At 42.1% G+C, this 21,680-nt stretch overlaps 1 protein-coding gene across 4 annotated transcripts in view; it reads left to right on the top strand.

The window, feature by feature from the left end:
* The window catches only part of LOC137043632 (protein unc-13 homolog C), a 548,445-nt gene that overhangs the window by 325,783 nt on the left and 200,982 nt on the right, over nt 1–21,680 (top strand). For all 4 annotated transcript variants that reach the window (XR_010898550.1, XM_067419931.1, XM_067419930.1 and 1 more), the window contains exon 20: nt 10,168–10,264. Coding sequence is in view for 3 of the 4 variants with exons in the window: in XM_067419931.1 (XP_067276032.1) it covers nt 10,168–10,264 (97 nt within the window). In the remaining variant the exon portion in view is untranslated. The remainder of the gene's footprint in view (nt 1–10,167; nt 10,265–21,680) is intronic.

The raw sequence follows: 21,680 nt of genomic DNA, 5'->3' as shown, positions 1-21,680 counted from the left end.
ACTCCATCCCCAGTCGGTCCAGCTGATCTGGGATCAGTTCGGGAATGCACAGGTAGATCTGTTTGCCTCCCACGACTCGTCCCATTGAAGCCTGTACTTTTCCCTGTCCGAGGGCATGCTCGGCACGGACGCACTGGCGCACAGCTGGCCGCAGGGCCTACGCAAGTATGCGTTTCCCCCAGTGAGCCTTCTTGCACGTGTTCTGTGCAAGGTCAGGGAGGACAAGGAGCAGGTCATCTTGGTCGCCCCGTACTGGCACGGCCGGACCTGGTTCCCAGAACTAGTTCTCCTTGCGACAGCCCCTCCCTGGCCGATTCCTCTGAGACAGGATCTACTCTCTCAGAGACGGGGCACCCTGTGGCACCCGCTTCCCGATCTTGGAACCTCCACGTGTGGCTCCTGGACGGGACGCGGCAGGCTTGAGTACCCTACCACCTCCGGTGGTGGCTTCCATCACTTCCGCTCGGGCCGAGTCCACGAGACGGGCCTATGCGTTGAAGTGGAACCTCTTCGTCAATTGGTGCTCTTCTCGCCAAGAAGACCCCTGGAAGTGCCCGATCGGGTCTGTGCTCTCTTTCCTCCAGGAAGGGTTGGATCGAAGGCTGTCTCCATCCACCCTGAAGGTTTATGTGGCCGCTATTGCCGCCTACCATGACCTCTTGGACGGGAAAACGGTAAGTAAGCACGACCTGGTCATCAGGTTCCTGAGAGGTGCGAGGAGACTACATCCTCCTCGTGCTCCTCTCGTACCCTCTTGGGACCTCTCAGTAGTTCTAAGTGCTCTGCAGAGGGCCCCATTTGAGCCTTTGCGGTCAGTAGATGTTAAGTTCTTGTCTATGAAGACAGCGCTTCTGACCGCATTGGCCTCCATCAAGAGGGTAGGGGACCTGCAGGCATTTTCGGTTGACGAAGCGGGCCTGGAATTCGGGCCGGCTGACTCTCACGTGATCCTGAGACCCCGGCCTGGATATGTGCCCAAGGTTCCCACCACTCCGTTCAGAGACCAGGTGGTGAACCTGCAAGCGCTGCCTTTGGAGGAGGCAGACCCAGCCTTGGCATTGCTCTGTCCAGTATGCGCCCTTCGCGCTTACGCAGACAGGACGCAGTGTTTTAGGACCTCAGACCAGCTCTTTGTCTGTGATGGTGGGAAGCTGAAAGGGAAGGCTCTCTCAAAGCAAAGGCTGTCTCACTGGATAGTGGACACCATTGTTTTGGCTTACCAGCAGCAGGGACGCCCATGTCCCCTTGGGGTCAGGGCCCATTCCACCCAGAGTGTGGCCTCCTCTTGGGCTTTAGCACATGGCGCTCCGCTGACAGACATCTGCAGAGCTGCAGGCTGGGCGACACCAAACACATTCGCCAGGTTTTATAACCTCCGAGTGGAGCCTGTATCCGACTATGTACTCGCCTCTACAAGTGGCCGGTAATGGATTGGCTCAGGTGTCTTCGCTTGCTCGCCATTCCACTCCACGGACTGGATACGTGCGATATTCTTCTCAGGTGAGTTCCCCGAGAGCCCTGAGCTCCTCCAGCACTGACGATGCTGACGCCAGTAAGTCTGCCCTTAGCCCAGACACTCGTGTCCGGCCAGGTGCCCCATGTGCATGGTTCCCCTCCGGCGACCCCCACATGTGTATTTCCACCGTAAGCCTCCCTGAGCTGGTGTATTCCCTTGGCAACCTTGCCACCCCCTGGGGTTAAAAATCCACCTGCGGCTGGTACCCCAGTGATCTTCCGTATGCAGCCCCCCGGGGTCATACGTGTATTCCTAAGTCCTCCCTACGGGTAGGCATCTTGGCGCATATCTCCTCCTGGAATATGCCTCCCAGTGTACCTTGGTATTCCTGCGTTAAGTAGAGGCCTTGACCATCCTAACTGGCATCAGGGTTCTCACGCTTGCGCAGGGCACTGGAAGACAGCTGAGTGGCGTTATTGCATTGGGACCCCCATTCGTCAGTCACTGACGTTACGTCGGAGTGACTGAACGAAAGGGAACGTCTCGGTTACGTATGTAACCCTCGTTCCCTGAGGAGGGAACGGAGACGTAACGTCCCGCTGCCACTTCCGCTGTACCGCTGGAACGGCCGAGAGTTCAGTCTTGGCTCCTCAGCAGGTAACATAATGCGATTCATGCCAGCTACTTCCTTATATACCCAGGTGGGTAGGCGGAGTTACGCATGCAAATTTCGCATGCCCATGGCATTGGCACTGCCATTGGGCGCTTTCTAAGATCTCGAAGATGATTGGCTTCTAGGCGAAACCCCCATTCGTCAGTCACTGACGTTACGTCTCCGTTCCCTCCTCAGGGAACGAGGGTTACATACGTAACCGAGACGTTTCCTGTTTTATTTTGTAGAAACATGGAAACACCAAATATGCTTTAATATATTTAGTGTTTTATTAGACAGGTGAACAACTGTTTGGATACATTCATCGACAGAAAACAAATTATTATTGTATAGCTCAAGACTTTAGTCTTATTGTTTAAATCTTGTTTTTATAATTTACTGCAAGTACCATGTCCACTAGCCTGGATGCCAGCCAAATTTAGCCCCGCCCACAACATTTGAGGCCGGGCAATTCAGTCTGGAATTGATCCATTGTGAAAAAGTTATGCTCAAAGTGCCTGTAAGTGGAGTGACTGAACCCCGGTAGTTTTTTTTTTTTTTTGATGATGATGATGATGATGATGATGATGATGATGATGATGAACACGTTTCAAGGCAGGATGGCGGTTCCACTGAAAAAATTTCAGAAGCTCCTGGGGTATATGGCGGCCATGGCGGCAGTAACACCGCTTGGCCTGCTTCATATGAGACTGCTTCAGCACTGGCTTCTCAGCCGAGTCCCGAGATGGACGTGGCAACGCGGCACTCACCAGGTGAGGATCACCCGGCCTGCCGCCATACCTTCAGCCCGTGGTTGGACCCCTCATTCCTGTGGGCCAGAGTGCCTCTGGAAAAGGTGTCCAGGCATGCTGTGGTCTTCACAGATGCTTCGACCATGGGCTGGGGTGCCACGTACAACGGACATGCAGTGTCAGGTGTTTGGACGGGCCCACACCTGCATTGGCACATCAATTGCCTCGAGTTGCTAGCAATACATCATGCACCGAGCCACATCAAAGGTCGGTTACGGGGCAAAGATGTATTGGTCCGTACGGACAATACTGCGACTGTTGCGTACATCAACCGCCAAGAGGGTCTATGCTCCTGTCGCAACTCGCCCCCCATCTCCTCCTCTGGAGTCAGAAGTGTCTGAGGTTGCTTCAGGCCATTCATGTCCCTGGTGGGCGCAACTGTGTGGCCGACGAGCTGTCATGCCCCTGCGCAAATATGCGTTTTCCCCCAGTGAGCCTCTTGCACAGACACTGTGATGCCCAAGTGGTACTGAGACCCCGGCCTGGCTACGTGCCCAAGGTTCCCACCACTTCCTTCAGGGATCAGGTGGTGAACCTGCAAGCGCTGCCCCTGGAGGAGGCAGACCCAGGCAGACCCTAGGGCTAGCTTTTCCTCTGTCCCGTCCGCTCTGTGGACCTACGTGGACAGAACTCAAAGCTTCACAACCTCAGATCAGTTCTTTGTCTGTCACAGAGGCCAGCAGAAGGGAAACGCTGTCTCCAAGCAGAGGACGGCCCACTGGATAGCGGATGCCATCACCTTGGCTTACCAAACACAAGGTGTGCCCTGTCTGCTCAGGGTGCGAGCACACTCTACTACAAGTGTTGCATCCTGGGTGCTGGCACGTGGCGCCTCGCTGTCAGACATCTGTAGAGCTGTGGGCTGGGCGACACAACACATTCGCTAGGTTCTATAGCCTACATGTGGAGCCGGTCTCCTCCTGTGTTCTCAAACAGGTAGAAGCACTGAGAGGCCCCGGCTCCTGTCGGCTTGCTGCGCCTCGGCACTTACATTCTTCAGAGATGAAACTCTGTGACTCCTCCACCGCCCTCGGTGCCGGGCATGGCAGAGCGTCCGGCATCAGGCCTCTTGCCACTGAATCCTTGAGAACCGGTTTTTGGCTTGGGCCATGTGAGCGACCCTGCGGGGATCCCACTTATTTTTCCACGGTCGCTCCTCCTGGAAGCCCGTGTCTTTCCCTTGGGAGAGCCCTTCCTTATCAGGGATGGAGCCTCCTCACGGCGGCGGGCTAAGGCTCTGCTTTGTCTCCACATAACTCCTCTCGGTATGATGTGGTTCCGCAGTGAACCACATCATACCTAATTTGATGCAAGCACCTGTGCCTCATTTATACCCGCACTGCGTGGCATGAGCAGCTGGTGCAATCATTGCATGTCAATGTGCATTGGCTCATTTAGTAACACTCAAAGTAGATTGGCTCTCGCTAGCGAGATTCCTATTTGTCGGTACTCTGACGTGGCATCTCCGTTCCCTCCTTCAGGGAACGAGGCTTAAGTCTAACATTAGCTGTATAATTTCATAAACAGAAGAATGTTCATTACCGCATGCTATACATGCTATACATGTCATCCATTGCCATCTAAACAAACTTTTTTCTTTTGGCTCTTCTGATGCATTTTAGCTTTCTCTTTCTGCAAAATGTGTATGGTAGAGAGCGATATGTCCCAGCACCTAAAATGCTACCAAAACACTCAAACTTTCTGCAAAAGATAATAAAAAGGAAACAAAAACCTTGAAAAAAATTATATACGATTCCGCCAAATCCAGGCCAAACACCAATCATATTAATTACTGTATGTGTCCTACATAGTAGAGAGCAATTTAATAAAACACATTACCAATCTAATACATTGACTTGTAGAAAAACCTGTATAATCTCTATAACCTGTATAAACCCTCTTCCATTTATTTTTCAAATCAGTTTCTAGTGAAACATCTAAATTAAACCAATATTTCCACTTGCCACTGTGTATGTTTTTTGTTTGTGTTTTTTTTGTTTTTTTTATAGTTGGACCGAGTGGATAAGGTAGCTAATGTGAATGAGTAGAGGCAGGGAATAATTTGCACATCCATGAATCCACAAATACTAATTAAAGCAAGGGTGTAGAGTTGCAGTTAAGCTATTTTAAAGCATGAATAATTATTTTCAGAGGTTTTTTTTTTTTTTTTTTTTTTTTTTTTTTTTTTTTTTTTTGGTTATCAAAGATGAGATTTAAGGGATATAATTATCACTTAAACTGTTGTTTAATTATAAATGATTAATTAACACTGCTTGCTAGGATCTGTTTTTCTTTGCAGAAGCTTTGCCTTTTCAGCTCATCAATATTTTGTGTCTAATTACTAATGTTGCAAGTAGCCATGTAATAAGCAGTATAATGTACTTCCAGTCAGTTTTTGTTGCAAAATAATCTTTGTGTCTAAATTTCGCCTCCTCTTAGAAAGTGCCCCCTGGGTCACATTTACAGTGAGCGTTCATGCACACAACCCATCATGCACCTATCCTGAATCTGCAGTCCCACGGTGGCCTCTCATTGGCTCCAGCCTGTTTTCAAAAAGGCAGTCATTCATTACTTTGAGTTATGAGCATGGAAAGGCGGGGTGACAGGCGAGATAGGACATCAGGGAAGAGCCACACAGCTGTCAATCAAAAACCACATCGCGGAGAATTGATTTTGCCATGAGAATGGGACCACACATGAGAGCTGCTCCGCCCATCATATTTATTTACATAAGTGACATATGAAGTGAATTTGGATTTGCTGAAGGAAATAACCAGTGTTTGCAAAGCAGCAAAGGAGTAATTCAAAAGTTTTAGGTGCGTTTAGTTTTAGAAATGAAGCTATAGATGAATAAAACAGATTTTGCAAATAGATGAGAGAAAATATTATGATGGCATCATCATGCCAAATTTTAAATGTCAAACATTCTAATCTTACAAATGTATGTCAGTAGAACATTTTCAACATTTAATTGTAAGTGTCTTACAAAGTTTGATGTTTACAAAACCACGTCTAGACAACACGCCTATCTGACTGAAATTGATTACTAAATTAAAGTTTTAATGGATTTTGTGGGCTAAACAATTCAAGCTGAATTATTCGCTGAGGGAAAAAGTAAGAATAAAAATGCTGTTAAAAGGGTACATAGAACACACAAAACACACTTTCTGCCAGCCTCATGTTAACCTTAAGTACCTATACAGGGGCTTTTTCAGGGCTACATTTCCCAAAAGCATCAAGCCTAAGTTGATTGTAGAGACCATAGGAGGCAATTGTTTTACGGTCAACTTATGCTTACAATGCTTTTAGGAAATGCAGCTCATGTTGTTTTGTAGCTAGTTGGCACATGTACACTGTTAACCATTTGACACGCATACAATCACGTCCTGCTATATTTGAATGTGCTCTTGCGTTTTGGCTGACGCTGAGTCAGAGAAAGACGTGCTCATCGCTTGTGAACTATTCATTTTTCAACCACATGAGGTTTATTTTCAGACATTTAAACAAACATAAGGACTTGCAGCATAATACATTTAGAGCTTGTGAAATACACACTGATGTCTATGGAAGCGACAATAACAATCCATATAATCCAAATATAAATTGATACAGTGTTTTTATCATATCAGATACAAATTGTGTAGTGACTATAAAGTTTACTCTTTTCTTCCCCCATTTTACCAGCCACATACTTTCATTTATTTCAGGAGAAGTTGATGAATTTATGTGTTGTAAATCTGACAGATCCGATTCGGAACTGCGGCACAATCTATATATGGTGCGGAGCCACTTTATAGCTCAAATAACATATTATAAACACTGTAAAAAATGTCAGGCCTCTCCAATTCAAAATTTCCAAGTAACCGATCACGTCTAAATTTTTCAATTGTCCATTGAATATCTGTGAATTGAATTTTATCAATTGTGGCAACAGCCTGTTAACATAGAATATAAGAAATAGAATAGAAATAATATGTTTAGCCAATTGAAAAAAAAATATTTTACCAAAACTGTAAAAAATGTCAGGCCTCTCCAATTTAAAATGTTCTAGTGACTGGTCAAAATTGTTCAGTTGGCCAAATTGAATTTCTGTGAATTGATACAATTTAACTCATCAAAGTGAAATTTGGCTAACTAAAAAATGTAGATGTAATCAGTCACTAGAACATTTTAAATTGGAGAAATATTGTACAGTGAAACTGTGAGGTTGGTCCAATTAAATATTTTAGATTGTTGTAACAATTGTTTATTTCTCAATGTCCCAAAAGATGTCAAAAATGACAAAGAACAAATATAGTAGGCTAAGCTAAATGAACACGTCTGTTCTATAACTGAACTAAATGTTGATAACACCGGAAACACAGACCTTCCCTAAAGACTTACTTTCTACCAGTTCGTGATGGGCAGAAATAGCGGCCACATACACCTTGAGGGTGGAGGGAGACAGCCTTCTCTCCAACCCATTTTGTAGGAAGGAAAGCACGGCCCTGACCGAACATCTTCGGGGGTCTTCTCGATGAGAAGAGCACCAGTCGTCGAACAGGTTCCACTTTAGCGCATAGAGGTGCCTCGAAGAGGGAGCTCTAGCGGAAGTGATGGTGTCTGCCACAGCCTGTGGCAGGCCACCTAGAACCTCCGCGTCCCGTCCAGGGACCAGACATGGAGTTTCCGGACGCGGGTGCCAGAGGGTGCCCCTTCTCTGAGTCAGGAGGTCCTTCCTCAGGGGAATGGGCCAAGGAGGTGCTGTCGCAAGGAGCACTAGTTCCAGGAACTAGTTCCAGTTCCCAAGGAACCAAGACCTGCTCCTCCTCCTCCCTGACCTTGCACAAAGTCTGTGCAAGAAGGCTCACTGGGGGAAACGCATATTTGCGTAGGCCCCAGGGTCAGCTGTGCGCCAGCGCATCCGTGCCAAGGGTCCCCTCGGACAGGGAATAAAACAACTGGCAGTGGGCCGTGTCCGGAGCGGCAAACAGCGGCCCCCCACCCGTAGAAACCCAGGGTCCGACCACGGTTTGGCGGCATCTCAGTGTAACTAAGACACGGAGGGAACCGCTGTGCCACGCCCACCTCGGGACTCGGTCGTGTAGTCACAGCTGAAGCGGTCTCATATGGAGCAATCCGAGCGGCGTCACAGCCGCTGTGGATGCCATATGCCCCAGGAGCCTTTAGTGGGACCGCCGTCCTGCATTTGAACTAATTCAAGCAGTTCAACACCGACTGGACGCGCTCCTCTGTGAGGCGCGCTGTCAGGGTGACCGAATCCAGCTCCATACCGAGAAAAGAGATCATCTGCGTCGGGCAGAGTTTGCCCTTCTCCCAGTTGACCCGAAGCTCCAACTGGCTGAGGTGCCTGAGCACCATGTCCCTGTGCTTGCACAACTGCTCTGGGTAGTTGAGAATGTGAACACCATGCTCTCTCATGGGAGCAATGGCCGTCTCCGCGATCTTCGTGAAGACACTGGGTGACAGGGAGAGCCCGAAGGGTAGGAACTTGTACTGAATTGCTCGTCCGTCGAATGCAAAGCGTAGATACGGTCTGTGTCGAGGGAGAATCGAGACATGAAAGTACGCGTCCTTCAGGTCGATCGCTGCAAACCATTCTTGGGGACGGTTGCACTTGAGGATGCGTTTCTGCGTTAACATTCTGAACGGTAGCCGGCCAGAGCGCTGCATAATAAGTAGCCACGCTTCCCTCGGAGGGCAGGTACAATAACAAGAAACGAAAGCCTGCTGCGGCCAGAGCGCTGCAAAAAGCCTGCTGTAGCCAGAGCGCTGCATAATAAGTAGCCACGATTCCCTCGTAGGGCGGGGACAATGACACGCCCCTACTGCGTGCTAGAATCTCCGAAAACAAGCCGATTTCAACCTAAAAATGTACGCTTTAAAATACACCAATACTTCTTTCTCAAAAACGGAGAGGCTTCTCCGTGATCTCAACTAACAGATTCTGCAAAAAAAACAAAAATTGAAAAAAAAAATGCTTCTTTCGCATTTTGCGCGAAAGTTGTGCTGCCGACTTGTGTCCCTGGTTTCCGTGACTGGTCACAAATACTCCTTATGGACGTCATATGTTTGGCCATTTTTAGCATGAGAATCCAACTCTTTAACAATGTACATAAATCTGAATTCTTGAAATAGAAGCAAGTAAAATGTTTTCAGAACTATATGAGTCAATGTTTATACTGCTGCAACATCTCAAACTGATTTAGACCGTTTGTTCCACTGTATAGCTTTACTGTAACACACCTTTTTCCATCTGTACTAGTTGATAAAAGCATTTAATTGTATTTATTTTATTAATCAGTGCTGTTACTATATTTTATGTAGTAGACCTTATTTATAGCAGCTTATGTATGAAAGTGAGGGATAGATTTACAGTTTTCGATGGCATCCGCTGTTAAACAGTATATAAAGCTATATAAAACTTCTAGATCACTTATCTGGATTATTTTGTCTACCGTTATTCAGTGTTTTGTCAGAAGAACAATACAAAAACACATTAAATAACAATACAACTGAATTGATGTATGTCTATCCCTCACAACCTCACTTTCATTCCAGTTAAAACTGTGGTGCAGCTGTAAATAATGTTTAAAGGCTAAGTTTTCTTTAATTATACTTTATTTCTATATTTCTGTATTTTATATTTCTGTACCCAGCTAACAGGTGAACGTCCTCACATGCTTGTTAAAAAGTTATCTGGTCCAATAAAGTTCTCAAAACTTTAGGACAAAAATATTATTTATACATCGTTAAAGGGATATTTTATATATATTTTTTTTATATTTTTGAAATGTTTAATAATTTTGTAATGTTTTTGTAAAGTATACATTACTACAGCATTTAGGTTAATTTTTTATTTTTTTTATTTCCATTTAAGCTATTTTTCAGTTTGTAATTTTAGTGTTTAAAGGCAACATTTCTTTTTTTTGTTAAATTGATGTGTTTTGTATATAATATTTATATTTTATTTCAGCTTCAATTAACAAAATATTGTAATAGTTTAAGTTTTAGTTACCGATAAAAAGCCTAGCTCATACAAACATTAGGAATTAAACTTGGACATATAATTTGTGCCTCACATCACATAATCATATAATAATCATAATCATAAATATAATCATATAATAAAGATCAAAATAACATTTTGTGTTAGGCTCTTTTCTGCAGTTTCAGTCTGTAGCGTCAAAAGCTCTCCCATCTAAAGCCTTTATTACACTGCTTTGTGTTATTTTCTCTCTCTGAAGGTGGTTTGAGCCATTTGTTATCCAGTGGTTGGATGAAAATGAAGATGTAGCGATGGATTTCCTTAACGGAGCTCTAGAGAGAGATAAAAAAGATGGGGTGAGTTTTTCATATTGTTACTTTGCTTCAGTAGGGCTTTTCATTTGTAAATTGGCAAATAGTCTAGCGCTGCCATTGCCATCTAAAGTCACATTAACACTAAATACTGCATTTCTCTTTTGCTTGTATGCTCCTGCAAAGTTTCATACTTACTTTTACAATTCAAATTATGATTCTTCAGAATAAAATGACTGCATTGGATGAATTCATTTCTTCCTCTTTTTTGGCATCTCAACAAAGACGGGACACTTTTTAGTGCAACAGCTAAATTAAGTGCAAAGGATATGCTTTGGGTATACAATTATTATACCTTTAGAGCTGCCTTAAGCAGTGATGGGTTTTGTGGTGGCTGCCTACCCCTGCCGTACAAAGATTTTAGTCCTAATGAAAATAACAGTGGTTTGTCGGCATTGCACGACCGACGGCACTTTAGCCTACTAACTCTTCTCCACAGCAATAAAAAATGGCCTCGCCTCCTTATTTAATATTCTCGGAGGAGGGGTTTATGTAAATATTGGGACTGGTGATGTCAGCAACCCTGGAGAAAAAGTCTGTAGTCCCTACCGGCCATTTGTTGTACTCCTTAGAAATGTATTTATTTAAAAGCAAATATCTCCCTTTGCTTTAAACTTTGAATTTTGGAACTTTGCAGATGTTGATTATGCCCAAACAGCAACATTAAACTCTAGCTAAAGTTAGAAAAGTGAAATCGTGTTTTACTACCCTTTTAACATTGCAGAAAACAAGCCTGTTATGAAGCATGCACGCCTGCATGCAAAAAGCTGTAATATAATATAAACAAGAGTCTTTATCTTTATCTAGAATCTTATGAATGTAGGCCATATGTCTACTACATAGTGAGCACCCCTGCATATAAGCACTGTTAATTCCGCACTACAGAATTAATTTATAGTCCTGTTGTGGCCTGATTATCACCACTACAAAGTGTGCACCATGACACATTATTACACTATCCCCACAGTGTTACAATGTGTCACAAAAAGAGCTTTTCCTATGTAGCCAGTGTGCCAACTACACAGTACGCACCTCTGCACAGAAGCGCACTACACACACACACGCAGTGCACACGCAAAACATTATCAATACCCTCAGTGTGTCACAAGCACTAAACATACAGGCCACCGGGTTCCTTTCACAAAGTGACCCGTCCCTGAGTGTAATACATGTATCCAGGCATGGTAGGCCATCCCGGTCATTTCAGAATGGGTGTTGAACATTATAAAACAAGGCTGTTCATTGCAGTTTTCTCTCAAACCCCCTTTCGTGTTCGTTTGGTGTTTGGTCAGGTGTGAAAGCAGCAATCGCACTCTGTGCGCACTAAAAGCGGACCAAATAAGCGTACCGAGACCTCCTTGAAGAGGTACGCTTTCAAATGATCTCTGGAGCGGTTCATTTGTGGTGAGAACGTGATCCGACCTCGGACGGATTTTTGGACTTAACCAGCTGCCATAGTTAGCTGCATGTCAGAGTTAAGAATAATTAATGCACGCCTCCGCTTGAAGTGACGAGCGATGTGCCCTCCTGTCTGCATTAGAATGTTGTTTTCAAGTCGCATCCGCGCTTTATTATAGAAATGTACTGTTTGCATACTGTGGAAAATACACACAAAATGTAGCCTAGTAGATTAGGGCTAGGGTCAAAATTGGCCGCACATTTTCCCACACGTAAATTCTGACCAATCGAAAAGCAGTTTAGGAAATATGGCATGGCCAATGAGTGATGTGGATGTTGTCACGTGCCTGCATTTTGGTTAGTTTCAACTGGTTCGGACCAAAGCAATCAGTGTGGTGTGAAAAGGAACCAAAAAAGCTGAAACATGCAACAATGTATAATTGTTTGCCCTTGGTTCGGACCAAATGAACCGAACTAGAGATGTGAAAGCACCCTAAGACCCATCCTAGATCTCAGGCAGTTGTACAAAGCGCTCATGAAACGCATGTTCAAAATGCTGGCCATGAAACAAATCCTCTCGCAAATTAGTCCGGGGATTGATTTTTTAAGGTGGATATGAAAGATGCACAGATTCACATCCAGATAGCAACCCATCACAGGCGATTCTTGAGATTCGCCTTCATGGGGCAGACTTATCAATACACAGTCCCACCATTCGGACTGTCCAACTCGTTAGCGTCTCGCATTTTGTCAAAATGTATGGACGCAGCACTAGCACCCCTCAGAACGAAGGGTATGCTCATTCTCAACTACCTCAACGATTGTCTTGTCATAGCCCAATCAGATACTCAGTTGATGACTCACAAATCCTGGCTCCTCAACCATCTAGAATGTTTGGGTCTCAGGATCAATATGGAGAAGAGTGCACTCCATCTCCAATACAGAACATTTCGTTTCTGGTAGTATGTATAGACTCCGTACAAATAAGTCACGGCTTACGCCAGAATGTGCGTGCAATTCAGAATCTAGCAGCATCATTCTACACCTACGTTCCTCTCAAAGAGGATGTGAGGTTAGATGGCCAGATCTCATATGCACGCCCCTCCAAAATTGGTTGAAAGACAGTGCCCCAGCATGGGCGTGGCATTCGGGCCAGTTTTGCATCAGGGTGAACCACAGCTGTATCAAAGCTCTGGCTACCAAGCGGGTGCAAACACAGGCTCAGTGATGAGATGGAAGGTAATCTCGACAGACGCATCCAACCAAGGTTGGGGGGCCCTAAATCAGGGGAAGTCACTCTCCGTCTGACAGGTATTAAAAGAGAAAAAGCTGCACATAAACTGCCTAGAGATGAAAGCGATCATGTTGGCGCTAAGAGTTTTCCTTCCATGCTAATAGAGACCACGTGCTGGTTGGAACAGGGAACAGGGTAGTGGTGGCTTACATAAATTTTGCAATTTATTGCAAAGTCCAGGCATACTGAATCAAGGGCCGGATATGTTTCCCCAGCACTCTAAATAATGCTGGGTTGTTTTTTAACCCAAAATGCTGGGTTAAGACTGTTGGGTAATTGTTGTTGGTTTATTTGATCACATTTTAAACACCATTGGGTAGGTTCAAATTTCCAGTCGTTGGGTTAAACCTGCTGGGTCGCTATGCTTGGTTGATTCTACCCAGTACTTGGTTGTTTCACGTGCTTCCCGCCCGGATTCGTTTAAAAAGAAAAGAGACAGCCACTGGTTGCAGATGTTTTAAAATAAGTTCATATGTTTTCATTAATAATAATTTTAATTAGCATAATTATAGTTTTTCTTCTTCTTCGCGGCAACAATTCTTAAGCTTACATGACGTTAGGACGAGCTAAGTTTTACCTCAGAATCCGATGCAATGTAGGTAACGTTACTGACTCGTGTTAGTTAAGGTAGGCATGTGAGATGATTACATGGAACCATGATCCCCTTACGAAAATTAACCATGGTTTTATGTAGGGATGTCACAAGTACCGATACTTCGGTACCAAGTACTGAAATTTAAAAAATGTGACGATAGCCTATTTGTATAGCATTGACTCACAAGTAGACTATATTCGTTCCCGCAGCTGCGTTCAGTCGCGTCACACAAGGCTCCAGACTGTAGCCAAATATATACCAGTGTCTGTGTATATCAAATAGGCTACTATTTAAATATTACTCTTCCATGTTTTGCGTGTCTGCGTACACACACACACGCACGCCACACGCTCGCTGTCTTTTTAGCCTCTGCCGTGTCACTGAGGACAAGAGAATTTACCGTTTCATATGAGAAAATCATATCATAAACACACTCAAAGGTAACGGCAACCCGTCAAAATAAAAGTTCGATTTAAATGTGAATACATTGACAGAATATATTAGGTTTGTAGTTGTCATTGTTGTCAATTTCACTCTAAAAATGGCTGGGTTAAAAACAACCCAAATAGCAACCCAGCACTGGGTAAATATTGGACAGAACACATGCTGGGTTAAATTAACCAAGTAGCATTTTAACCCAGCTGGCTGGGCTGTTGAGAAAACCCAAAATGTAGTCAATTTTTTACCATTAATGGATTTGCTATTCTGGGTTATTCTTGCTGGGTTGTTAAAAAATCTCCTGTGCATTAGCCTACTGTAAAACTAGACAATCATGAAAGAACAAATGAAGAATGCATGTTTAGACTGTTAAAACAGTCATTTTTATTGCTTGACAAATGGTACAATACACAAATGTTTTAAAATTGGCAACAATGACAACTACAAACCTAATATATTCTGTCAATTTATTCACGTTTAAATCAAACTTTTATTTTGACGGGTTGCCGTGACTTTTGAATCTAAAATGGGTTGGTCTGAGGTAGCTTCATTATTCATAGGTGTGGTTTGGGCGTAACGGAATAAACCAATCAGAGCGTCATCCAACATTCCCTTTAAAAGCAGGTGCGCAAGTTCCATTATGGGATTGCTATTATTATGGCGTATTTACCAGGCGCACACCAGGAGCGGTTCACCCCAAACGAAACTAAAATATATTGCAGTATATTGGGAAATTTCATGTAATACATTAGGCAATATATTCACATATATGGGATTTAATATTTATATTCTCCAATATATTACAATATATGAAAGCGGCAATCATTTGTATATTTTGCAATATATTACAGGAATATATAATATATTGTAGGCTATAATACCATCAATGTATTATTCCATGTATTTACAATATATTATAATATATTTCAAAATAATATATTGGTAAGTATATTTTCCTTTCGTAAGGGACAGCCGAGGAGACTGATGTTCTTGTAAGAGTGTTGTATGGGAATGGGAGAACCCCACCCAAAATAGCTTCGGTTAAACAGTTTTTTCAGTTTTTCAGTCGATTTTTTTTTCCTGGTTTTTGACGGACAAACCAATTTGTCAGATGTTCTTATATATATATATGTCTTGCCACTATTGGGCAAACAGGTCTGATCCTTAATTACTACAATTAGCCTGAATAATTTGTAAGCTAGATTTATGCCTATTTTTTTACATCTTCATAGCACACCATAATGATTTCAGTCATCTTATGTGTTGATATTTTTTTGTGTAACAATTTATGATTTGCAAAAATAACTGTTGCATCTGTGTAGATTACATGAGCAAAGTGTATGCGCGTTGTACATTATGGTCAAGCATGCGCCCTTAAAATAGCATAATGAACAACGCGCAACGCGCCACTGACTTTAGACTAGGTTTTTTCTGGTCAGTGGCGCAATTGTTTAATGGAACAGCAAAATAGCACCAGGGATTGTTTGCGGCGGAACACGCCTCCTTTTTTGTGCTGAACCGCCCAGGGAGCGCAAGTTCATTCACTAGTTTAGCGACGTGCTTCTGTGGAGGGATAAGCGTGCTTTGCGCGGGTGCAAAATAGGAATGACACATGCGTCGGTGTACAAAGTCAATTGCGCTGGGTGCAAGATAGGGCCCTCTGTGTTCATGATATGACACGCGTCCCCGTCATTCACACAGAGACGCAAAAATGGAAGAGTAATATTTAAATAGTATTTAATATACAGACACTGGTATATATTCGGCTACAGTCTGGAACCCTGCGTGACTCAACTGAACGCAGCTGCGGGACTGAATATAGTCTACTTGTGAGTCGATGCTATACAGATACTATCGTCACATTTTTAACATTTCAGTATGTACTTGGTACCGAAGTACCGGTACTTGTGACATCCCTACATACAACCAGTGATGCCAGTAACGCGTTACATAGTACTCTAATCTGACTACTTTTTTCCAGTAACGAGTAATCTAACGCGTTACTATTTCCAAACCAGTAATCAGATTAAAGTTACTTATCCTAGTCACTGTGAGTTACTATTTTAGTCATTTTCCTTAGTAAAAACCAGCTTATCAAAATTCTCAGCCCGAGTCCAGCTGGAGCCCGTGTTTTTTATTTATTTATTTATTTTTACATTGTTGCAGCCATTAAAATAGTTCAGTTTTGTTTTTAATGTCAAAGTAGTTATATTTCGTTTTGTTTCTTTATTAACCTAATTTAGAAAAATGTTCAGAGCAATTTTTTGTTTGTTAAATTAAAGTTTATATAGGCAAGACAATTCAAGAGTTGGTTTGAGAGAGTATTAAACATGCGGTTAACTCACTGGGTCGTCACATAAAAAAATTAAAACTTTAATTTAGCAAACAAAAAATTGCTCTAAACATTTTTCTAAATAAACGTAATAAAGAAACGAAACGAAATATACCTACTTTGACATCAAAAACAAAGTAGGCTAGTTATTATACCACCACAAAGGCATTTTTGACGAGCTGAGGCAGGCTGATAGGCTAGCCTACTGCTCGCAACGGCGCTCAAAAAAAACGAAACGGGCTATACAATCTAAACAAAAACAAAACAAAAAAAGAACATGCAGGTTGTCTTATAGCCTACACTTCAGCAAAATTAATATAAATCTGATCTTCAATTCCCACGGTATATGCTCATTTAACGACAGTTAAACATCAGAGTTCACATCAAAGCAAAAGATTCTAGCATTTTATTCAGCAGCCCCATTTCAAATTCAAAGATCGCAATATGAGAGAGAGAGCGACCTAAGCACTGGTAAGATCATTAGTCTCATTAATTTATATTGAAGATGATTGTGTTTTGTGTGACTTATTTTAAAGTTTCATTTACAGCCATTTGCGTTGGCTTGCTTTACTCATTTACAGTGATGTTGCAGTAGCACCATCATATCTATCTGACTACAACATAACATGCTCTCATATGTTTATTTTTTAATTATTTGCCAGGAGTAAAATTTACACATGTGGTTTAAACAACCAGATACATTTACATTTGTCCGGTTTTGTCTGAAATGCTTTCATGCACCTTCTGAATTAGTTTGAGTGATCGGAATTAAATACTACGTCTCGAAAGAATCTCGGAAGGCATTTAGGCCTACTCCTGGTCATTTCGCAATCAGATAAATTCCTGGTCAGAGAAAATGAATGAAGGAACCAGTTGTAAAAAGGCCATAACTCTAGCAGCTGGGCTGAAGAAATGGACTCTTTAACCCTGCGCGAGCCATATCTTGACAGTGGCGTAAGATATCATGGTCTCATGTTGTTTCCAACAGCACAGCACATCTCATTGTTCCTTTTAATTATTAAAATAAATATAAAACGAAGGAGAAGCCTAAAAAAAAGGGGCGTAAAAAAGTCGTGACCGTCAGGCTCGGGCATAAATGCAGGGCTCTAGTCAGGATCCATTGTGCACTTCCAATTAAGTGTGTTGCCAAAACCGGTTGTCATTTCTATGTTGAGGCGGCAGGGGTGTTGTCGGCAACTGCTGAATGTAACTAATAAAGTAACTTATAATCTAACTTAGTTACTTTTGAAATCAAGTAATCTGTAAAGTAACTAAGTTACTTTTTAAAGGAGTAATCAGTAATGAGATTACTTTTTCAAAGTAACTGTGGCAACGCTGCATACAACCGTTTAATTTTCGTAAGGGGATCATGGTTCTGTGTAATCACAAACTGTATTAATCTATCATCTCACATGCCTAACGTTACCTAAACTAACACGAGTCAGTAACTACATTGCATTGGATTCTGAGGTAAAACTTTTGTCATCTTAACGTCATGTAAGCTTAAGAATTGTTGCCGCGAAGAAGAAAAAAAACTACAATTATGCTAATAAAAATGATTATTAATGAAAATATATGAACTTATCTTAAAACATCTGCAACCAGTGGCTTTGCCTTTTGCATTGTCCTTATAAAATGACAGTTTGGGAGTGAATTTAAACGAATCAAGGCGGGAAGCACGTGAAACAACCAAGCACTAGGTAGAATCAACCATTTGCGACCCAGCAGGTTTAACCCAACGACTGGAAATTTAAAACTATGGTGTTTAAAATGTGATCAAATAAACCAACAAAAATTACCCAACAGTCTTAACCCAGCATTTTGGGTTAAAAAATAACCCAGCATTATATTTTATAACACATTTGTGTGTTGTACCATTTGTCAAGTAATACAATTTTTTGTTTTAACAGTCTAAACATGCATTCTTCATTTGTTCTTTCATGATCGTCTAGTTTTACAGCTAATGAAATTTTAAGAACAACCCAGCAAGAATAACCCAGAATAGCAAATCCATTAATGGTAAAAATGGACTACATTTTGGGTTTTCTCAACAGCCCAGCCTGCTGGGTTAAAATGCCACTGGGTTAATTTAACCCAGCATGTGTTCTGTCCAATATTTACCCAGCGCTGGGTTGCCAATTGGGTTGTTTTTAACCCAGCCAATTTTAGAGTGAGGGGAATGGTCACTTCACCCTCAAAACAATTCAGCTGACATCGAAGCATTATCGGCAAGGAGAAAATAGACCTTGTCGCCTTAGAAGACAATACTCATTGCCCAATATATTTTTCCAAACAAAGGGAGGCAATGGCCAACGACTGCCCCTGACACACTCTGTATGCTTTTCCTCTGGCCTCACTGATACCTCAGGTAATCAAGAGGTTCAAAGAGGCCAATTGGGCTATACTTCTCATAGCCCCACTATGGAGGAGTCAGTTATGGTACCCAGCACCGTCTCAAATGCTGAATACAGCCCCATGGCCAATACCGCTAAGAAAAGACCTCCTCAGTCAGGCAAAAGGAAAAATCTGGCATCCCAGACCTGATCTATGAGAACTCCATATATTGCTCATCAACAGTATCAGGGATCTCCCAGATAAAGTACTAAAGCTAAGTAGGCTTTTTGTAATGCACATAATACTTCATGTGAAGTAGCAGATGTGCCAGAAATCATATTAGATTGAAATATTCTAAATTTCTGGGTATCACGCAAGAGACGGGTTTATTGAGGATGGCGTGTCATTACACAAGAATATGAATATTTGAAAGATCGGAGTCGTTACGCCGGAGACAGGTTTATTGAGGATGACGTGCCGGTGAGGCAAATTTAGTGGAGACACCAATTGACAAGGTCTCTGCAGACACTCCAAGGATGCACTGGTCATGTCTGTGCGCAGGTCCACCATCCGATCCGAATACGGCCTGGATCCGGCCGACTGCAGTAAATCTAGGGATAAACCGAGAGACTAACATTAGTGTAGATGCCACTCGTTTTATGATGTAACAAGTACAACAGGTGTTATGGGAAGTGTTCCCAGTTTCGGCTGACCTAGTTTATGCAGCCTAACAATCAGTCAATTGATTTGAATAATGAAAGTTAAAAATGTTCTATGTGTATGCCATAGTAAAGAGATGTGTTTTTAGTCTAGATTTAAACTGACAGAGAGTGTCTGCTTCCCAAACAATGCTAGGAAGACTGTTTAGAGATTAGGTGCTGAATAGGAAAAGGATCAACCTCCTGCAATTGTTTTAGATATTGTAAGTATTATCAACTGGCCAGACCGCAATGGATGTGATGGAGTACAATGTGTTAAGAGCTTGTTTAAGTACTGGGGAGCTAAACCATTTAGTGCTTTGTAAGTAATAAGTAAGATTTTAAAATGTATGCAATGTTTAATAGGGAGCCAGTACAGTGTTGATGGAACTGAGCTAATATGATCATACTTCCTGGTTCTAGTAAGAACTCAAGCTGCTGCGTTTTGGGCCAGCTGGATATTGTTTATTAAGCGAGCAGGGCAACCACCCAGTAGAGCATATCTAGCCTTGAGCTCCTAAACGCATGTACTAATTGTTCAGCATTTTGCATTGAAAGTATGTGCCGTAATTTAGATATATTTTTAAGATGGTAGAATGCAGTTTTACAGATGCTAGAAACGTGGCTTTCAAATGAAAGATTGGTATCAAAGAGCAAACCCAGGTTCATTACTGACAAGGAGGGCTTGACAGAGCAGTCATCAAGTGTTAGACAGTATTCTAGGTTACTACTTGTAGAGCTTTTCTGTCCAATAAATAAAAAATCAGTTTAATCTGAATTAAGTTGCAGGAAATTTCTATTCATCCATTTTTTATATCAGCTATGCATTCCGTGAATCTTGTGAATTGGTAAATTTAATCAGGGGATGAAGAAATATAGAGTATCGTCAGCATAACAATGAAAACTAACGACATGCTTCCTAATGATATCTCGCATATACAGGGTGAAAAGCAACGGTCCTAACACTAAGCCTTGTGGTACTCCATACTGAACTTGTGATTGGTGTGACATCTCTTCATTTACTGCTACAAACTGATAATGGTTAGATAAGTATGATTTAAACCATGCCAATGCAATTCCACTAATCCCAACATAATTTTCGAGTCTATTCAAAAGAATGTTGTGATTGATAGTATCGAATGCAGCGCTAAGATTGAGTAACACTAATAGAGAGATACAACCACGATCGGATGATAAGAGTAAATCATTTGTAACTCTGATGAGAGCAGTCTCAGTACTATGAGACGGTCTAAATCCTCACATATACCATTTTTTATTTCTAAAAAAAGGAACATAATTGTGAAGAGACTGCCTTTTCTAGTATTTTTGACACAAACAGTAGATTTGAGATTGGCCTGTAATTGACTAATTCTTTAGGATCAAGTTGCATTTTTTTAATAAGTGGTTTAATTATAGCTAACTTAAAAGTTTTCGGTATATAATTTGGTGCTAATGTCAAGGATAAATTAATGATATTAAATTCTAAAATAGTCGAGAATATATTATAGTCCTCTCATATTTTAAGCAAGGGGACGGCTTTGCAGCCTTAGTTAAATTAAAGGACAACTCTGGTGAAAAATTAACCTAGGGGGTAATTAACACATGTTAATTACACCGATCTACTCGGTGTAATTAACACCGAGTAGATCGTTCTCTGGGATGCGTTTTCATGAAAATCAAATGTAAAGAGTTTTATCTTTAAAAACGGATTAGCTTTTAAAGCTTGTCTATGCGGCACAGAGTAAGTAAAATTAAATCGCTAGTTAATACAACTAACAAGGCTCAAAATAGCCTCACACTAACATGGTAGCAAAATGAGGGTCCCTACATGCAAACGGAAGCATTGATAACTATGTAAATGTACAAACAGTTAACAAGGTCAAATATCACTCCCATTCTAAAATCACTCCACTGGCTTACTGTGTCGTTCAGGATCGAGTATAAGATCTCTCTTGTGCATCCATGGTGATGCTCTCTCCTATCTTAAGAAACTCCTCACCGCAAAAACAGCCAATCGTAACCTCCGCTCTGTTTCGCTGTATCGCCTTAAAACTCCCACAGCCAATCTCCGTACTATGGGAGATCGGGCCTTCTGCTCTGCAGCCCCCAGTCTGTGGAATGCTCTCCCTGACCACCTGCAGACTCCACAGACTATAGATGCTTTTAAGCATGGTCTTAAAATCCACCTTTTTAGCAGAGCTTTTAATTGACTTGTTACTTCTTTATTTTATTTTATTTTTCAGTTTTATTTATTTTATTTTATTTTATTAATTTACTTATTTATTTATTGTTGTTGATTGTTTTTAATTCTG

This window comes from Pseudorasbora parva, chromosome 16 (assembly GCF_024679245.1).
Source record: "Pseudorasbora parva isolate DD20220531a chromosome 16, ASM2467924v1, whole genome shotgun sequence".
NCBI lineage: Eukaryota > Metazoa > Chordata > Actinopteri > Cypriniformes > Gobionidae > Pseudorasbora > Pseudorasbora parva.
This window is presented reverse-complemented; position numbering and strand designations above follow the sequence as displayed.